Consider the following 19,484-nt stretch of genomic DNA (forward strand, 5'->3'; position numbering starts at 1 on the left):
TCTCCATATAGCTTTTCAGCAGATGGAAGAATGAAGTGCTCCAAAATCTCCTGATAGCTGCTGCATTGACCCTGCCTTGATAAAACAGTGGACCAACACCAGCAGCTCCCCAGACCATCACTGACTGTGGCTATTGACACTGGACTTCTGGCATTTTGGCATTTCCTTCTCCCCAGTCTTACTCCAGACTCTGGTACCTTGATTTCCGAATGACATGCAAAATTTGCTTTCATCCGAAAAAAGTACTTTGGATCATTGATCAACAGTCCAGTGCTGCTTCTCTGTAGCCCAGGTCAGACGCTTCTGCTGCTGTTTCTGGTTCAAAAGTGTCTTGACCTGGGGAATGCAGCACCTGTAGCCCATTTCCTGAACACGCCTGTGCACGGTGGCTCTACTGTTTCTACTCCAGACTCAGTCCACTGCTTCCCCCAAGGTCTGGAATCGGTCCTCTCCACAATCTTCCCCAGGGTCCGGTCGCCTCTTCTCGTTGTACAGCGTTTTCTGCCACACTTTTTCCTTCCCACAGAGGTGCCTTGATACAGCACTCTGCACAGCCTATTCGTTCAGAAATTTCTTTCTGTGTCTTACCCTCTTGCTTTAGGGTGTCAATGATGGCCTTCTGGACAGCAGTCAGGTCGGCAGTCTTACCCATGATTGCGGTTTTGAGTAATGAACCAGGCTGGGAGTTTTTAAAAGCCTCAGGAATCTTTTGCAGATGTTTATAGTTACTTTGTTGAATCAGATGATCATGTTAATTGCTCTTTCAGAGAAACTTTTCATGATGTGCTAATTTTTTGAGACAGGGATTTTGGGTTTTTATGAGCTGTATGCCAAAAATCATAAGTATTAAAACAATAAAACACCTGAAATATTTCAGTTGGTGCACAATGAATCTAAAATATATGGCAGTTTAATTTTTACCATTACATTATGGAAAATAATGAACTTTATCACAATATGCTAATTTTTTAGAAGGACCTGTATATATAACTATGATGTTGCATTTATTTTAACATTTGGTCTAATGCAGTTATTTGTTTTTAAGTTAGATATAGCAATGTTTATATCACATACATCTCAGAAAAAGTGATTTTTATTTGCCATCTGGATAATATAGATTTCCAGCGATGGAACTTCGATTCCAGATCCCTCGTCACATTTTGATGGGACCTCTAATGTAAAGCAATTTCAATGATCAGTACGGTGATAAAAGTGCCATATAAACTGAGACTTCTTACAAAAACCTGTTACTTTGTGTGGCTGCCATCGGTGGCAGTTATACAGTTTGGTTTAATTTTATGATTTAAGTTGATGTAAATATTTTGTTTATAAGTTGTGAAAAGGTTACCAGAGCGGAACCAATGTTAATTTGTTGTTTCATTTAGGTACATATTTTTAGTTACACACCACACACTGCAGAGGGCAGCATGTTTTTCTTCTTTTCTTTGTTGGAGAGATTTGGTGAGGCACCGAGGCTCGTGTTGCAAGAAGCTACACGAAGTTTACTAACCCTTTCAGGTTGAAGCGGCCAATGAGGTACTCGTTTTGTATTTTAGTTTTGTTTGTAAATGGATTGTCTTTCTTTATGTAAATGTATTTTATCTTTTGTACAGTTCTCACGGCGAAGTTATTAAATGCCAGTAACAACCCAAGAACGCCTTGTGTCCGTTTTCTGCCTGGAGGGAGTTATAGTGAGAACTCAGTCTGCTCGACATGAGGTGAGGAGACGAGGAACTGTGCCGTCCAGCCACTGAGTAGCAAAGAAGATTCATCGCACTCTAGCATCACACAGATAAGATTGTGCTACACCAGAAACCGAAGCAGCAAGCGCTTTAAAGTTTACATTGATGTTCCAACAAGTGATACATTTAAAACAAGTTAAATGTTAGGAAGTGGATCAACTTTGTTAAGTACTTTTAAGGAGTAATCTGGTGCTCTGCATACGTTTTTTGTCCAAGTTAAAGGTTTTATCTAAGATTTTTGTAGGTGAAGTCATTTTATATATTCCTGTCATTTAGATGCTAAAAGTGTTGAATAATTAAGTGCTCAGTTTTGTACGTTGTTGGTTCTCGAAACAGTTCACGTTTATGTAATTTAAGCTGATATTTATTCAAGCATTTTCTTAAGGTTTGAAGTGGTGTGAAAAATATTTTCTATTATTCATTCTTATTATTCATTCGTTTGTAGCTATTATTTCAACTACTTGAGTTGTTATTGTTAAGTCATTAGTTCTGTAAACTATAGCTAAAAGTTATCTTGAGCCAAGTAATAAGTAAAAGTTGCATAATGGAGCAAATGACTGACACTGAAACTAAGAAGGGCGACTTACTTAAAGACAGTAATGGCGCAGCTCTACAGCAGTCATTTGAAACAGAAGAGCCAAGAAGAAGCCACAGGACTAGAAAGCTTACTGAAAAGGCTCAAGAACTGCATGATGACAAATCAAAAAAACTGCAGGATCGTTTTACCAATACTTACAATAAATGGAAAGTGACTGCAAAGCAAGCTAAAAAGGTGATAAACGGAACTCCCTCTATTGAGGTTGTGCAGGAATTGATGAGTAAGATAACTTGTGCATCTGCAGATGTGAAGCACAGTTATGAAGAACTGCGCAAATGTGTTCCCCCATGTAGTGAGATCCGTCGCAGAGTAGACACCTGTGATGCTGTATCTGAAATAATCTTGAAAAATGCATCCAGTTATCTTCACAACCAGGATGACGAAGATGATCAGACAGAGGATGTTGTCTGGCCTGAGTCTGGTTCTGTGTTTCTATCTTCAGTCTCTAAAGCCACAGGTAAAAATTCTCGAAGTTCAATCTCTGCTAGCAGTTCAAGCATTAAGTCCCGACAGTCGAGCCTTTCCTCTATTAGGAGACAGGAGGCTGCAGCAGAGCTAGCTGCTACACAAGCTGCTTTAAAGGTTCTGCAAGAGATAGAAAGTGAACAACAAGAACTTGAAAACCTTGAAGAAGAAGATAGAAAGAGGATGGCATTACAAGAGGAAGAAAATGTAGCAAGAAAGAAAGCACTGGAAGAAAAACGCAGACAAATAGAACGTCTACAGACCGTTAAGAAGTTAAGTGCGGCAAAGGCACGGCTGCAAGTTTATGAACAAGAAGCAAGCTCAGATGAAGAAATTGCAGAGTTACTTCATAACCGGTCAGTTGAACGACGTCGATCTTCAGGAGCTAAAAGAAGTTCCTATGAGCATCCACCCCAAGCAGACAGTGCCACAGTTCTTGCTGAAGCAATAGCAGAGTCTATTAATGTGAGCCGTCTCCCAGTACCTGAACCTTCTGTATTTACTGGAGACCCACTAAGATACAAGGACTGGAAGATGTCATTTCAAACACTAATAGGCAGGAAAAACATCCCAGTAAACGAAAGAGTTTACTACCTTCGTAAATACGTTGGTGGATCAGCAAGAAAAGCCATTGAAAGTTATTTCCTGTTAGGAACAGATGCAGCTTATGATTCAGCATGGGTTATCCTGGAAGAAAGATTTGGAAGCTCATTTGTGATAGCTAAAGCTTTCAAGGATAAGCTTGCATCATGGCCCAAAATAGGACCCAGAGACAGTGTTGAACTGAGGGATTTTTCAGACTTTCTCAGGGGCTGCCAGGCTGCCATGTCCCAGATTAAAAGTCTAGATGTATTGAACACCTGTGATGAAAATCAGAAACTTCTCACAAAGCTTCCTGATTGGTTGGTAGCCAGTTGGAACAGAAAAGTGATTGAGATAGAAGAAACTTGTAATGATTTTCCTACATTCAGTCAGTTTGTGGAGTTCATCACAAAAGAAGCAAAAATAGCTTGCAATCCAGTAACTTCTCTTCACGCCTTGAAATCTGGTGATGGTGAAAAAATAAAGACAACAAAGACACGAAATGTTGGTGCAAAGGTGCTTGTGAGCAACTCTGAAGAGAATCCAGAACAGAAGGGGTGCATCTTTTGTGAAAAACAAAACCATGGCATTCAGAAATGCTGGAAATTCAACGAAAAACCAGTTCAGGAACGTCTCAGGTTTGTCCAAACGAAAAGATTGTGTTTTGGATGTTTGCAACCAGGACACCACTCTAAGAACTGCAAAAGAAGAAGCCTTTGTGAAACATGTAAGGGAAAACATCCAACGTGTTTACACGAAGATCGTGAAAGAGTAAATAGAAAAGAGAAAAGCAGTGATGAGTATGGGGAAAGTGTAAAAACCTCTGAAAATAAAAAATCAAAGGAAAAAACAGAGCACAACCACAATATTGAACCCTCAAATGAAGCTACATCAAACAGAGTAGTGCAAGGGATGGACAACATGTACTCTTCTACAGTTGTTCCAGTGTGGTTATCTACGTCAAGTAACCCAGAGAATGAAATTCTTGTTTATGCTCTACTTGATAACCAAAGCGATACGACATTCATCGTGCAAGATAAGGCAGACATTCTGGACACGAAAGGAGAACCTGTGCAGTTAAAACTCTCCACACTTTCGTCCAGAAATACAATCATCCCAAGTCAGAGATTAGTTGGACTGCAGGTGAGAGGTTTTTATTCATCAAAGAAGATTTCTCTACCTGTAACCTATTCAAGAGAGTTCATTCCTGCTAATCTAAGTCACATTCCGACTCCAAAAACTGCGAGAGTATGGCCACATCTAGAGCATCTTGCAGAGGAGATTGCTCCACTGATAGAGTGTGATGTAGGACTACTCATAGGTTACAACTGTCCACAGGCTTTGTTACCCCGAGAAGTGGTGCCGGGTAAAGATAACGAACCATTTGCTCAAAAACAGATCTTGGATGGAGCATAGTCGGTTGTGTTAGCCCGTGTGTCGACTATGGTGATGCAATTGGAAGCAGCCATAAGATCATCATGAAGTCTGTGAAACCTCAGACATCTAAGAATCTCACAAACGAAGTGAAATACATTTGCAGAACTCAAGTTAAAGAGTTCATTTCTCCACCAGATGTGTTGAGGATGCTTGAGTCTGACTTCAGTGAGAGAAGAGTTGAAGATGCAAATTTATCTCAGGAGGATTTGCGGTTCCTATCTATAATGGAAAAAGGAGTCAAAATTAAAGCAGATGGTCATTGTGAAATGCCACTTCCTTTCAAGAAAGATCGACCAAATCTCCCAGATAATAAGGTGTGTGCAGTTCACAGACTCCGATGCTTGAAAAGGAGATTTGAAAGAGATAAACAATACCAAAGTGACTACACAATCTTTATGAGGAAATCATAACAAATGGAGATGCAGAAAGAGTCCCAGAAGAAGAAACTAACAAAGGTCCTGTGTGGTATATTCCTCATCACGGAGTCTATCACCCACACAAGCCGGGAAAAATACGGGTCGTATTTGACTGCTCTGCAAAGTTTGAAGGTGTGTCATTAAATGACTACCTGCTCACTGGGCCAGAATTAACGAACAGCCTGATAGGTGTTCTCTGCCGTTTTCGTAAGGGACAAGTTGCCATAATGTGTGACATTGAGCGCATGTTCCATCAATTTCATGTTAAAACAGAGGATCAGGACTACTTGAGATTTCTCTGGTGGCATGATGGAAACTTTCAGGCTCAACCAGCCATCTACCGCATGAGAGTTCATCTATTTGGAGCTGCATCATCGCCAGGATGTGCAAACTTTGGGTTGAAGCACGTTGCTGCCCAAGGTCAAGGCCACTACAGTGAAACAACCATCCAGTTCATTGAACGAAATTTTACGTGGATGATGGACTGACAAGTGTTGCAACCAAAGATGAAGCTATAAAGTTGGTGAAGGAAGCAAGACAACTTTGTAGTGCTGGCAAGCTGCGACTTCACAAGTTTATTTCCAACAACCAAGATGTTCTTGTATCCATTCCAGAAGATGACTGTGCAGATTCAGTAAGAAATCGTGACATGACTCTTGGAGAGTCACACATTGAGAGAGCTTTGGGAATTAAATGGTGTGTTGTTTCGGACCAGTTCCATTTCAGAGTGATTGTGGATGAACGCCCCCTTTCTAGAAGAGGTGTTTTATCAACAGTAGCATCCATCTATGACCCTCTTGGGTTTGTAGCACCATTTATTCTGGTCGGGAAGCAAATACTCCAAGAGATGTGTAGAGACAAGATTGGATGGGACGAGCCATTGTCTGAGGATCTCAAACCACGATGGGAGTCTTGGCTGTTTGACCTAAAGAACCTGTCCGACATCAAAATACAAAGATGTTATCTCCCAAAGGGTTTTGAGAAAGTCGAAAGATATGAGTTGCATCATTTCTCAGACGCAAGTGTTAAAGGATACGGCGAATGTTCTTACTTGAGAGCTGTCAGTATATCAAACCAAGTCTACTGTTCTCTGGTTATTGGCAAGGCCAGGGTGACCCCTACAAAAGTCACCACAGTACCCAGACTTGAGCTGTCAGCAGCTGTTATTGCTGTTCGAACAAGTGACCTGCTTAAAAGAGAGCTCGAGATCCAAGCCCAAGAATTCTTTTGGACTGATTCAAAGGTTGTTCTTGGATACATTAACAACGATGCTAGACGATTTCACATATTTGTGGCGAATCGCATTCAGCGCATACAAGAAGGTTCCGATCCAGATCAATGGAGATATGTGGCTTCTGAAGACAACCCCGCGGATCATGCATCGCGAGGTCTGACAGCTAAAGGACTGATCACTTCCAACTGGTTCACTGGTCCAGATTTTCTCTGGCATGACAAACTTCCTGCTAATGATGTTAAGGTGGGAGAGTTGGAAGCTGAAGATCCAGAACTACAAAAACCTTTGTACATAAGACACTGACGACAGAAGAGTCTCTGCTCAATCGTTTCTCTAGGTTCTCAAACTGGACAAGACTGGTTAAAGCCATTGCACGACTCATGCGATGTGTCAAAGAGGTCAAGGGTTTGCTCTCCAGAACCAACAAAGTCACCAGTCTTGAGGAGAGAAAAGAGACTGAGATTTTCATCATAGCTACAGTCCAAAGAGAAGTGTTTTCTGAAGAAATCAAAGATCTAAATCCAAGGAGGAAACAAAGAATATCACAAACAGGCTGCATAAACTGAATCCTTTCTTGGATGAAAAGGGTGTGCTCAGAGTAGGAGGTCGGCTGGAACGTTCTTCTTTACACGCATACATTAAACATCCAGCAATCTGCCAAGCAAAACCATATATCACAGCTGCTCATTGGTCATTTCCATCAAAAAATTCATCACCAAGGACGTGGGATGACCATGAACGAGCTCCGATCAAATGGCATCTGGATATGGGATGCAGTCACACAGTGTCTTCTTACATTTATAAGTGTGTGAAATGCAGGAAGTTCAGAAGAAATGCTGAAGTACAAAGAATGGCAGATTTACCGCGTGAAAGAGTGGAAGCATCGCCTCCCTTTACCTATTGTGGAATGGACTGCTTTGGCCCATTTTACGTTAAGGAGGGAAGAAGGAGCTTAAACGCTACGGTCTGCTATTCACATGCCTGTGCTCGCGTGCTGTGCATATAGAGCTACTTGATGACATGACGTCTGACTCTTTTATTAATGCTCTTCGAACATTGATTGCCATACGTGGAAATGTTCGGCAGCTTCGGTCAGATCAGGGAACCAACTTTGTTGGAGCAAGACGAGAGTTCTTGGAATCTGTAAAGAAATGGACCAAGAAAGCCTAAAACAACTAGGTTGTGAATTTATCATGAACCCAGCATCTGCTAGCCATATGGGTGGAGCCTGGAAAGGCAGATCAGGACAGTAAGAAGTGTGTTGACATCCATTTGGATCATTCATCCAAAAGGCTTGACATTTCATCTTTACGTACATACCTTTATGAAGTTATGGCGATCATAAATAGTAGGCCCTTAACAACTCACCTGCTAAGTGATCCTACTTCTCCACAACCTCTTACGCCGAATCACATTCTGACCATGAAGTCTTCAGTGATTTTACCACCACCTGGTGAGTTTGTGAAAGAAGATCTTTATCTTCGTAAAAGATGGCGCAAGGTACAGTACTTGGCCAATGAATTTTGGACCAGATGGAAAAGGGAATACCTGCTGAATCTTCAGCAAAGAAACAAATGGCACAAGACACAGAGAAATGCCAAGATCGATGATATTGTGATTCTGATGGACAATAGTCTACCCAGAAATGAGTGGAAACTGGCCAAGGTCACTAAAGTGTACCCTAGTGAAGATGGAGTCATTAGGAAACTCGAATTGTTGATGAGTGATGCAACACTTGATGACCAAGGAAAAAGAGTTAACAAGCCAGTATGTCTTGAGAGACCCATCCACAAAACAGTTACTCTTGTCGAAGCCGAGTAGCTCAGAACACGTGACTTTCTATAACTCATGTTGGACCACAAGCATTTTCTTTTGTATTCAGGTTTAGTAGGAAATCACCTGTGATTTGGTGGGAGTGTGGCTGCCATCGGTGGCAGTTATACAGTTTGGTTTAATTTTATGATTTAAGTTGATGTAAATATTTTGTTTATAAGTTGTGAAAAGGTTACCAGAGCGGAACCAATGTTAATTTGTTGTTTCATTTAGGTACATATTTTTAGTTACACACCACACACTGCAGAGGGCAGCATGTTTTTCTTCTTTTCTTTGTTGGAGAGATTTGGTGAGGCACCGAGGCTCGTGTTGCAAGAAGCTACACGAAGTTTACTAACCCTTTCAGGTTGAAGCGGCCAATGAGGTACTCGTTTTGTATTTTAGTTTTGTTTGTAAATGGATTGTCTTTCTTTATGTAAATGTATTTTATCTTTTGTACAGTTCTCACGGCGAAGTTATTAAATGCCAGTAACAACCCAAGAACGCCTTGTGTCCGTTTTCTGCCTGGAGGGAGTTATACTTTGACAAACTTGACAGATAAAGCAAGATGAGGCAAGACGTAATTCTCGGGTCATAGAAAAAAAAACATTGATTATTCCAATGTCATTGTGCAGAGCAGGAAAAAAAAACTTTGGTAAAAGTACATAAGAGCTCATTGATCCAAGGAAATGAATGCACCCAATCTCAGAGGCTCATTGTTCCCATGATCTCTTCTCTGAAGTGTGTTTCAAGTAAGGGTGACCTCCGGGCAGGAGCAGAGGGGGTGATAGATTTGCTGATCTCTTCTACTCACCTTTTAGCCGGGCAGCAGCTGGACCGCTGTGCAGGTACATGAAGCACTGAGACTAGCTGGGACTTCCAAGAAGTTCAGCATCAGGGATCAGTCTGTGTTATTGACTTGGCAGCGACTCCCGCCAGTATGATTCCACCGGCGAGGGGTTCACTGACAAGTGCACATATGTGTATGTGTGTAGACCGGAGCTAAGTGCTTTGTAGTCCAGATGGGTGGCCAGGTCCCAGTTGATTTTTGTTGAGCTGAACTCATTTTCCTCTCTCTCTGACATGCACACATACTGTGCAGATTAAACCAGCTGCCTTCGATTCCTTCGCTCCTTCTCGTGTATGAACCACTGTTATCAAGTTATTTAAAATAAAATTTATGTTCCGACAGCTGGCAGCAACAGGGCCACCCGTACTGTAGAGAATTAGGTTGTCAGTAGAAACGTAGAGTCAAAATATATATTTTTCCTTTTTAGACAAAAGCATGATCATCCTATAAGCCTTTAATGACTGCGAACAAATTTTCTCAGTCCCAACTACCAGTTGCTGAGAACATTTACAATGCCCTTGCGGTGAGAGGATACGTAATGTCATAAATAGAGTTGGTTTTGTCGCATAGATAAAATAATGTTATGAATGCACAAATCTCAAGCAATATCTCAAGGTTGAATTTATTTAAAGAACAATATAATAAAATCAAGACAACATAACTGAATGAAGACATTTTTAATAAAGGAACATGAAAAGGTTTAAAATCTGAAATTCTGCGGTTGAACATTTTTTTCTGTTTATATTAGATACCATAATGTTGGATCTTTCTTTAGCATTGTAATGCTAAAGATGACAAAAATTTTGCTTTTTATTCCTGTTTTACATTGCTTAACTATCACAGAAACTTGCTGCACAGCTGTCAAAAGTGGTTATTTTTGAAAAAGCCTATTTCCTTCACAATTTGATAAACTAATGAGTAAAATGTAGCCATACGTCTGTGATAGTCTCTTTCTGAGGTTCTTTAAATGTGTTTTACACCAAATTATGACTGACTTAATTTTAGCTATTTTTTTATTGTTTATTCATGACTATTTGGTTATTTTATCTGGCATATCAATTAACACACATCCTGAAACATCCTGTACATTGTAAATGAACGAAACTGGACTCTTAATTTTTCTGCACATTTTTCTTTTGTCTTTTTGTCTGTTTACCTATTCTTCTTAGTCTTGTTGTTTGTTGTAGTAACTGGATAAAATGTGAAAACGCTCACGAGCCACGAATACTTTTGCCTGGCACTCATAATTGCAAAATTACAGTAGAAACGCAGAATCAACTTTAGTTTGCACATCAAGCTAAACAAATAGCTTACATAAATTTAGCCTTCTCTCCCTTCTCAACATTAGAAAACAAGTGGTAAACTCAATTGCATATTGATTTAGTTTCGTCCAAGCAACGATACACCCAGTTGACCTGTTTTCTGCTGCGCACTCCTTCAGTTGTTGCTCCTGGCTCATAGCCAGCACGCACACAGTAGTGAGTGCAGTCGGGCCCTGCACAGAGGGCCATATCATGGTAATTTTCTGCATGGCTGAGTGGTTCACAAGAAGCAATGAATAAAATCATACAAACATGCCTTTGTGTGTACACAAATGCTGAAGATAACTTTCTATTAAGTTAAAGATGCATGCAGAACATGGGCCCACACTGGAACAGGCACGCACACACATACACATATGCATGCACATATATGCACAGACTTATGGGGTGACAGAGTGCACTGGCTGAGCTCAGATGAACCAACAGCAACCTGGGGAAGGAGGAATGCATATGGCGATAGTCCAAGAGAGGCCGTCAGAATCCTCAGCAGGCAATCCCGGTTGTCTTAGAGAACAGAAGTGAGTGTGTGAGAGTTTGTGCATCTGCACAAGGGACTGGTAGGAGTAATAATGGTCTTACTGTATGTGTACATGTAACTTTATCAAGAGGGCAAAGAAATGTGTTGACGTCTTTCAGTTTGTCCTTTCTTTTTTGTTAAAAAAAAACAAAAAGTGCATTTGTGTCCGTTTTGCATATAGTAAAGTCTTTAACAGCTATTTGATACAGAACCAGCCGTAGACGCAGACCTTTAAAGAAGGCTGTTATTACAGACAGCCAAAAAAAAGAAAAGAAAAAAAAAGAGATCTGCAGCCTCCCTCAGCTGCAGAGAGGCAGAACAGACACTCACTGTACCGCTGCTCATCCCAAAAATACAAAATGATGTCATGCAGATTCCAAAAGTGGACTGCAGTGACAGAAACAGGGTCATGTGTGCACTCTACTAATGCACAGCTGAAGGAGGAGGGGAAAAAAAGACAGACGAGCAAGGAGAGGAAGGATGAGAGTGAAGCACAGTTTAAAATATTCAACCCCCCTTCCATTAACTCATCATGTAGGGAAGAGAACACTACCAGCACTGTACATCTCAAGAGAAAGTGAAAGGGGATGGAGGTAGGAGGGTGTGGAGGGGTAGCACTGTGGGATCAGACCTGTTTTATCCAGTAGCCCTTAAATCCAGCTCAGCATTTTCTCAGTGATGTCATCTAACTCCCTCACCTCCTGCTTTCTCACTGCGGCCTTCCTGAGCTTTCCGCATCTTGCACGAAACAAGCTCGCTGTTCCTCTCCTCTGCTATTACACAACGTGTGGTGCATAACAATATGGTGGTATTCTCCAAACAGAGATCAAATATAAATCAGGAGCTGCGTGCACTTATTTTTAGTTTGGGTGAAATAGGAAGTGCACGGCACGCCTACTTGTCTTTCACAGACAAGAACGCTCCATAAACAAACACGGACACAGAACAGGTCTGTTTTGGTGTCGACAGCTTTTCATGTGGTTTGAAAAGACGCGAGGATGACGAAGCATAAAAACCTCTTTCGACAATGTCAAAAACAATTTCAGTGTATAACTCAGATTTGCAGGACATTGTGATAGTTCGCATCTGCAACTGAAACCAGATATTTACATACACTGAGTAAAAAGACAGTTTTTTTCCCCTCACTGTCTGAAGCTAAGGTGGACATGCTTTTAATGCTAAACCTTTTACTTAAGGGTTATATAAAGTAAAACTGCAATACGTGGTCTAAATTCATAATTATTGTAACTCCACAGATCCCCATATTTTAGAGCAACTCGCTTTGCTGCGTCTTTTTAAATATTGAAACATTTCACGCCCCGCGTGACGGGGCGGAGTCAAAAGCTCTCCCGGTCGCAGAGCTTTTGGCTCCGCCCCGTTCGCCCATTTTTGTAGTTTCACAGCAGCAATACATTTATCTACCAAGTTTATTAAAGACGTCAACAACGGAAGACTTGTCCATCCAACCTTGCATGTTGGAGCCAGAGTCTGAAGACGATAAACCCGCAGAACCATGAATTCAAATTAATGCATCACAATGGTGTTATTGCGATATTTACCATCTGTCCAATTACATCCTCAACGAGGCAGATATAGCGCACAGTGCTAACAGACACAGAAAGCGCAATGACCAGGATCTTATCAACACATGAAATTCATGTCCAAAATAAGCTTTCCTGTTATTTTTAATGTTATTTTGGAGCTTACTGCTCTGTTGTGTACCACGTTTCCACAGAGAGAAGAAACTGACCCTCAATCAAATGAAATATTTCGGAAAATCCCTCTTGATATTGGCGGAGGTTGCCGAAACACTTGTACTTAAGTGCTCCGCGCAAACAAACTTTCCCTGCTGATGTGGGTACATTTCCAAGAAAAAGAAATGTAACCAGACACTTGGAGGAGTCTCTGATGTCAGGGAGCAATGTAATGAATTGTAGAACCAGATTTCAAAATTGCTATTCACAGATGCTTCTATCCAATCAGAACTGGAGTTAATTTCAAAAGAAGAGGAAGAAGCTACTAAAAGGCATACACCAAATGTCCCGCCCTTGTTAATGCACCAAAAGGTGAGATGAATATACTCAAACCAGAAGTTCACATACACTACATAATAAGACACATATGTATTTTAGGGCTTTTGTAAAGAAATATTTTAGTAATTGAGTAATTCTTACGATTAATCGAGTAATCGGATAAAAAAAAAAAGATAAAACATTGGTAAATCTAACATAACAGCATCAGATATCAACATGCTTCCCTAATAATAACTTTATTAACAAAGTTATTGTTAGCAATAATAAAGTTAATAGTAATCGAAATAATAGCTCACTTTCTAAGTTAACCTGAAGAAAAGTTGTACAAAAATCTGAAATTATATTAAATTTAATAAGAAAGAGGCAGGCTCACAAATATGGTAATAAAAAAATGCTTATACTCTAGCTTTTGGTTTCATCTTCAGTAGCCCTCACCTTGTCCAGCCATTTATAGTTTTGTGCCTATGGCGGGATTCGACACCTGGTCACACATAGAAACGCTACCAGCCATGTACCGTCACGATGCGCTCCGCCAGCCATTTGTTGCGAATGACATGAACGATATTAAATTTATTTCCAGGTTAGTCAGTAAAGCTGTGCATTTGAAGCACAGCGGCCCGTAGTGTTCGGTCTATCCGCTCACCTGTATAAATAATCCCGCCGTTCGCTCTGAACCAGTGGCTCCTGGGGGGGAGAAAAGCTGCTGTACTCCAAGCATCAAGCAGTAAAATCCTCCCAGGCCGAACTTGAAAATTGGACTTTATGCTGCTAACACTTAGCTAACAACTCAGCCGGAAGTGAGAGCGCTGCACAACGCAAATAGTAACGGTCGGAACAGGGTGCATAAAAAAAAAAAAAAAACATAAATTAAAGAAGCTTCGAGGCAGATACATTTTCCTTGAGGAATTTTAATAATCGAGGTGCTCAAATCATTGGAGGAATCGTTTCAGCCCTAATAGTATTTTTTCCACACTGTCTGACGTGAAATAAGAATAAGGTTTTCCCCTTTTTGTTAAATTAATTTTACCAAAACCTTTTTCTCAAGACAACAGCCAGGAAGTTGAAGCTTGAGCGCGAATGTGTCTCCCAAATGAACAATGACTCGAAGCATACTGCCAAACTGGTCACAAAGTGGTTTAAGGAAAACAAGGTCAATGTTTTGGAGTGGCCATCACAAAGCCCTGATCTCAATCCTATCGAAAATGTAAAAGCTGAAAAGGCATTTCAGCTTTTAAATTGAAAAGGCATGTGCGAGCAAGGCGGCCTACAAACGAGGCTCAGTTCCACCACTTCTATGAGGATAAACGGGCAAACAATTCCTGCCTACTATCGTGAGAAGCTTGTGGAAGGACATCCAAGAGTTATATAGTTTAAGGGCAACAGTGCCAAATACTAATTAAGTGTACTTAATTTTTTTTATTTTAAAGAAAGTAATGCAAATTGCCTTAAAGTCTTTTTCTCATTATTCCGGCATTTACCAAATGGGAAAAGTTTTGATATCCTAACTGACCTAAAGCAGTAAACTTCAATCAATATGGAAACTATGCATATTTGTCTTTTTATAGGTGTATGTAAATTTCTGGTTTCATCTGTACTGAATGTTCACAAGTTTTTAGATTTTTATTTGGTAATAATTTGAATCCTGCATCCTTTTCCTGCCCCATCAGACTAACATTTGTGTTAGTCTATCACATACAATTCAAGCAAACTTGACTCGTGTCTGTTTTTGTGTTTTCACTCCTACACTAAATTGTTTTCCCATTCCTTGTGTTGTACCCATTTAGTCAATCAGATCATTAACAAAGTGTGTCTGAGGAAAAACTGTAGTTGTTTTTTTTTTTTATCGCAAAGCAGTAAAATAATTTACGCAAAATGCTACACAACCAAAACTCCTAACAGGCTTTAAAAAAAGAAGTGATTTAATCAAGAGTTTAATGAGAAACAATTGTGGTAGGTATGTGTTGTTGGTTTTAAGAGGAACAGGGTATCCCCAGCACAAAGATCAAGGGGACAACAGGGAAAGATTATGGCTTGGCAAACATCAGAACTTGATTATCCAACTATCATAAAGGGGTCTGTTCAGGCCAGGAGGTGTGAAACAAAATGAATTTGGTCTTGCACCTTAGTTGGTTTTTCAGCTGTTTCTCACAGGTTCAAAACTAGGCAACAGACGAGATGGAGGAAGAGAGAAAGGGCAGTGAGAAAAAGAACAGACTAATGGTGAAACAAGAAGCTTGTTTTGTTCAAAATCTGATTGCTTTATAGTAACAGTGGAGGATGGTGGGGTGGTTCAGTGGTTCCAGGCAGCAGACAATGGGCCAACAGGATCAATATTGACATTCTCCTTAGTGATAGATGAGTTGGCTGGATGAGGTCAGGGACCGGACCTTTCTGTTAGCCAGCCGACATTAGCGGTCATGGCTGGGGACACTTACTGTAACTTTGGCCTCTAAGCATAATGGAGGGTCTGAGTGAGCCCAGAAGGTCTCCCCACCCTCCGCTTTATGGGCTTTATTACGGTAAGAGAACTCAGTCCTTCACTGGCCCGATTCAAAACACAGATCATTACTTTGTCAAAACAGCTACCAGACCACATTGGCACTTGCGAAGGCCAGCTTGCACTGCAAACAGCTTCTCGAAGTGCCAGTTTCTCGGCACGGCATCAGTGAGAGAGCAGGCAGAGTGCTTTTGGAAAGGTGACCATTTAATAGTTCCTATGAAAACAACTTTAACATTTAAACACACACACACACAAACATCGGGTAAAGACTTTATTTATGGTCATGGCAATAGTTGTTACCACAAAATATAATGATGCCACTGCAAACTGCACATATCTGCTTTCTGAAACAACATCCCATCTTTTGTTTACCAAATCCAGGTAATTAATCCAAGACAAATTCCTGGAAGAGGAAATGATGCGACTGTTCAAGCAGTTGGATCCAACCAGCTGGGAATATATATATATATAGATATATATAGATATATATAGATAGATAGATATCGATATATGTGTATATCGATATCTATCTATATCTATAGACATATATAGTTATATTTATATATATTCTGCTGGGGCTGAGGATCAAGTATCTCGCAGAAAGATAAAGACAAGAGAGACAACAGGGATGACATACGAGAAGGATACTTTCACAAAACAAAAAACGAAAAGAAACAAATGCGGCATGTGTATGGAAAGAACATCAGGACGAGAAAGAAGAAGAGGTTGTCTGAGGTGATGGACAATGTGTGTGGTGGGGTTGTTTCATTAAAGACGAAGCCTTGCTGCTCTCCTCCTCCAATTCCTCTTGTCTTTTGGTTCTTGGACTCCAGCCTCAAAAACACACTGAACACATGTCTGCCATATCCCACACACACACGCACACGCGCACACACACACACTTGCTCTTTTTCGCTACACGCTCGTGTTTCAGCAGTGAAATAAAAGTGACATCACAGAGGTTGCATTTCAAATCAATACATGTTGCTCCAAGGGCCCCCCGGTTCAGAGTCCAAACCACTCGGTGACCCCTCCTCTCCTGGGGTCGGGTTTCTGTCTCTGCTTCTCGTCCTCCATGAACTTCTCCTGCATTTCTTCCATGGAGCCCTCCTTCGGCGTCCGGTCCTTTTCTGGGAAGATGTCGGGGAAGGTGAATGTCTGGCTTTGTGCCTGGGAATAAAATAAGCTGTGAATGTTTTTTTTTTTGTTTTTTTTTAATTAATAACAACAGCTACACATCAGTTTTCTACTGAATGTCAATTAATAAAACACAAACAAGAGAAATGAGATACCCATCTGGAACTCAGGACACTATTTCTGTCACCATATCCTTCTTCCAGTTACACAAATCCTCTCTTTATATCTGGCATTGAATGTCTCCAACTCTCTCCCACATTTAATCTCTCATCTCTCTCCATTTCTCTGGTCCTGATTTATTTAGAGGGAAAGGATGGTATCCATTATTTATTCCATACCAACCCATCTCTGGCCATAGCTAATGCATTACTGGCCCAACTGTAGTCTGTGTCAGGGTGCTATAGAGTACAGTACACACACACACACACACGCACAATGCTAAATAAAAGATAAGAGGTCATACAGTGCAGGTATGCACAGGCCTATTATATCACTCTCAGTTTCTTCCAAGTACACCTAGCAACAAGAGCTACACTGACATGTTTCTTCAATCACATTGGACCTCTAAAAGTGCACATTCCCATATTGTGACAAAAACAAACAAACAAAAAAAAAAAAACAAGCCCATATTAAAATAATTTAAAACAACATTTTCCACATATTGTGACATTTATGAAGTACAATTCACCTGAGAAACAAACTGTTGGGAAGGACATGAAGAACATTTTTAAAAATGTGCTATTGCCTGGTTGCAAAAGTGTGTGCAACCAATAAACTAGTGCTTAATGAAGCAACTCCTTCTTGAGGTCATACCTGACCTGACATCAGCTATATGGAATCTGAAGCCGCTTGAATAATGTTCAGATTTCCAAGCAGGACTTTCATGAGCTATCCATGCTTACATCTTTTGGCTAATGTAACAGTTTGTTGAGAAGTTGTGAAGGATAAAAATGATAACTGCAATACAATGATATCTGTCAGCAGACGGGTATAAAAATGTCCAATTATGAAAATGCTGTAACACAGTGACTTTACAAAAACTTGTTTCTACGAAAATCAAATGTCAAAAACTGAGATGAGAATAAGCTGCACAAACAGAAAGTTGTACAGCTGGGTTATTGCACCCATTTTCAGTGAAACTGAATAGAATAACTGCACATATGTAAAGAAAGTTCTTGAAATTATGCATTACGGTCTTACTAGTCACAAAACAGGGGTTATTTAGACTTTCGAGAACAACTCCATAAAGTCTGCTTAAATCTGTTGTAGCACTTTTATATTACATTTTTATTGCTGTGTTGGTCTTTCATGCAAAATGTTAATGCTCGCAAAATACACCAAAGCGATTAGAGATCACAAACAACAGATTTTACACCAGCAGCTTCATCTTAATGCTGACAGTCAAATGTCTGGATGCGAGTCATAAACTTTTCAACAACTCTAGAGTGGCCCGCCACCAAAAAAATTAATTGCCTCAGTGAACACATCTGTCAATCAACTGTTCAACTTAAATATATGAAATATTTTTGCTTGGGGTCAGTGCGTAGGCGTCAAAGAATGGTGTGGCGCTAATGTGAATGTTACTTTGTCTCCAACCCCCAAAATACCAAAAGAAACATGCATATAATTACACGCAGCATGTTTTTATTCCTGACGTGGGAGACGCAGAGATGCAAGCTTTTGTTTACTCTAAAAATATTTAAAGTCCAGATCCCACTACATGCCCCTGGACACCGGCGTGGGTATTGTAGGTCGTAGAGTACAGTTCAGACAGAGCACAGTATCTGAACTGCATCTATACATGTTTAGTCGGGAGGCATCCAAGTTTCATCTTTAGATATTTTGTGCAGTCATTTTTGACAACAAATTTGAAATTGCTTTTTTGAATTTGGGAAATTGCGGAATAAAAGAAATTATAACATATGTTTTTGCACAGTCCCATAACCGAATTATATTTATTTTTATAAGAAGTTGTCAGACCAAAAACAGCCTGTAAATCTGAGTCGTTTCTGTCTCTGTATTCTACAGATCCACTAATAGTTTGGTTTGAGAGGGTGCTTATCTAGCTAAGCTCAAAGCAAAAAAAAAAAAAAAAAAAAAAATTAGGGTAAACTTGCAAACTCTTTTTGCCAAGGAAATTAAAAGCATTTTGAAATTAGCAACATCTCCTCATTTAGCATATAAAAATCACAGCCAGCTTTAACCTCAGACTGTCACAATGATGTGCCTAATGCCAAACTGTCACATTCTTTCTGTTTTTACAAGGAAACATGACATGCCCTTGAGAATAAAGCATTTTGTAAACCATAAATGGTGGGTAATTTAAGGCTGATTTATGGCATTTGTGGAATGTTGACAAAAAAGCAAACCAAAACCAAATCTGTGACCCCAAAACTATGAACTTTGTATGTAGAATTTCAACAAAAAATAAATAAATCTTGTATACTTCATTTTGTTTGTTTATTTTTTTAAGGATTAAGGTTTTCAATGTTGTGTCCAGATTTTGTCTACACAGTTAAATGAAATACAAAAAATAAAAAATAATGATAAAGATACACAGATTACGGTACCAATAGAGTAGCAGCTTTTGGTAGGGGCTGTGTGATGATGTGGGGAGGTATATCAATCACTTGAAAACTAGTTAATCTCAATGCCGGGAGATAAGATTCGGCAATCCAATATCTTCACAGTCTGAGACCGAACTATATCCTCCAAAATGTTAACAGTTTCCTCCATGAGGAAGAGTTTAGCAGAGACTACCTCCAGAATCTGGAAGTGGGAAGAATGGAAAAGTCTCATAAGATCTCAGATCACATTATCATTTTAATCTGTGGTATCA

At 40.0% G+C, this 19,484-nt stretch overlaps 1 protein-coding gene and 2 long non-coding RNA genes across 3 annotated transcripts in view; 2 read left to right on the plus strand and 1 right to left on the minus strand.

The window, feature by feature from the left end:
- Positions 1-1,260: 1,260 nt before the first annotated feature.
- On the plus strand, positions 1,261-1,655 carry LOC145551973 (uncharacterized). The gene is made up of 2 exons (XR_014087875.1): positions 1,261-1,536; positions 1,614-1,655. It is a non-coding gene; the product is annotated as an uncharacterized LOC145551973 (long non-coding RNA).
- A 6,690-nt stretch (positions 1,656-8,345) lies between these two features.
- LOC145551864 (uncharacterized) lies at positions 8,346-8,790 on the plus strand. The gene is made up of 2 exons (XR_014087723.1): positions 8,346-8,671; positions 8,749-8,790. It is a non-coding gene; the product is annotated as an uncharacterized LOC145551864 (long non-coding RNA).
- A 6,976-nt stretch (positions 8,791-15,766) lies between these two features.
- Positions 15,767-19,484, minus strand: part of mrpl23 (mitochondrial ribosomal protein L23) — a 38,909-nt gene continuing 35,191 nt past the window's right edge. Inside the window, exon 5 of the mRNA XM_008411553.3 lies at positions 15,767-16,678. Within this exon, the coding sequence (XP_008409775.1) occupies positions 16,514-16,678 (165 nt within the window). The 3' untranslated portion in view covers positions 15,767-16,513. The remainder of the gene's footprint in view (positions 16,679-19,484) is intronic.

The sequence above is a fragment of the Poecilia reticulata genome, chromosome 6 (assembly GCF_904066995.2).
Source record: "Poecilia reticulata chromosome 6, P_reticulata-male-v2, whole genome shotgun sequence".
Taxonomy (NCBI): domain Eukaryota; kingdom Metazoa; phylum Chordata; class Actinopteri; order Cyprinodontiformes; family Poeciliidae; genus Poecilia; species Poecilia reticulata.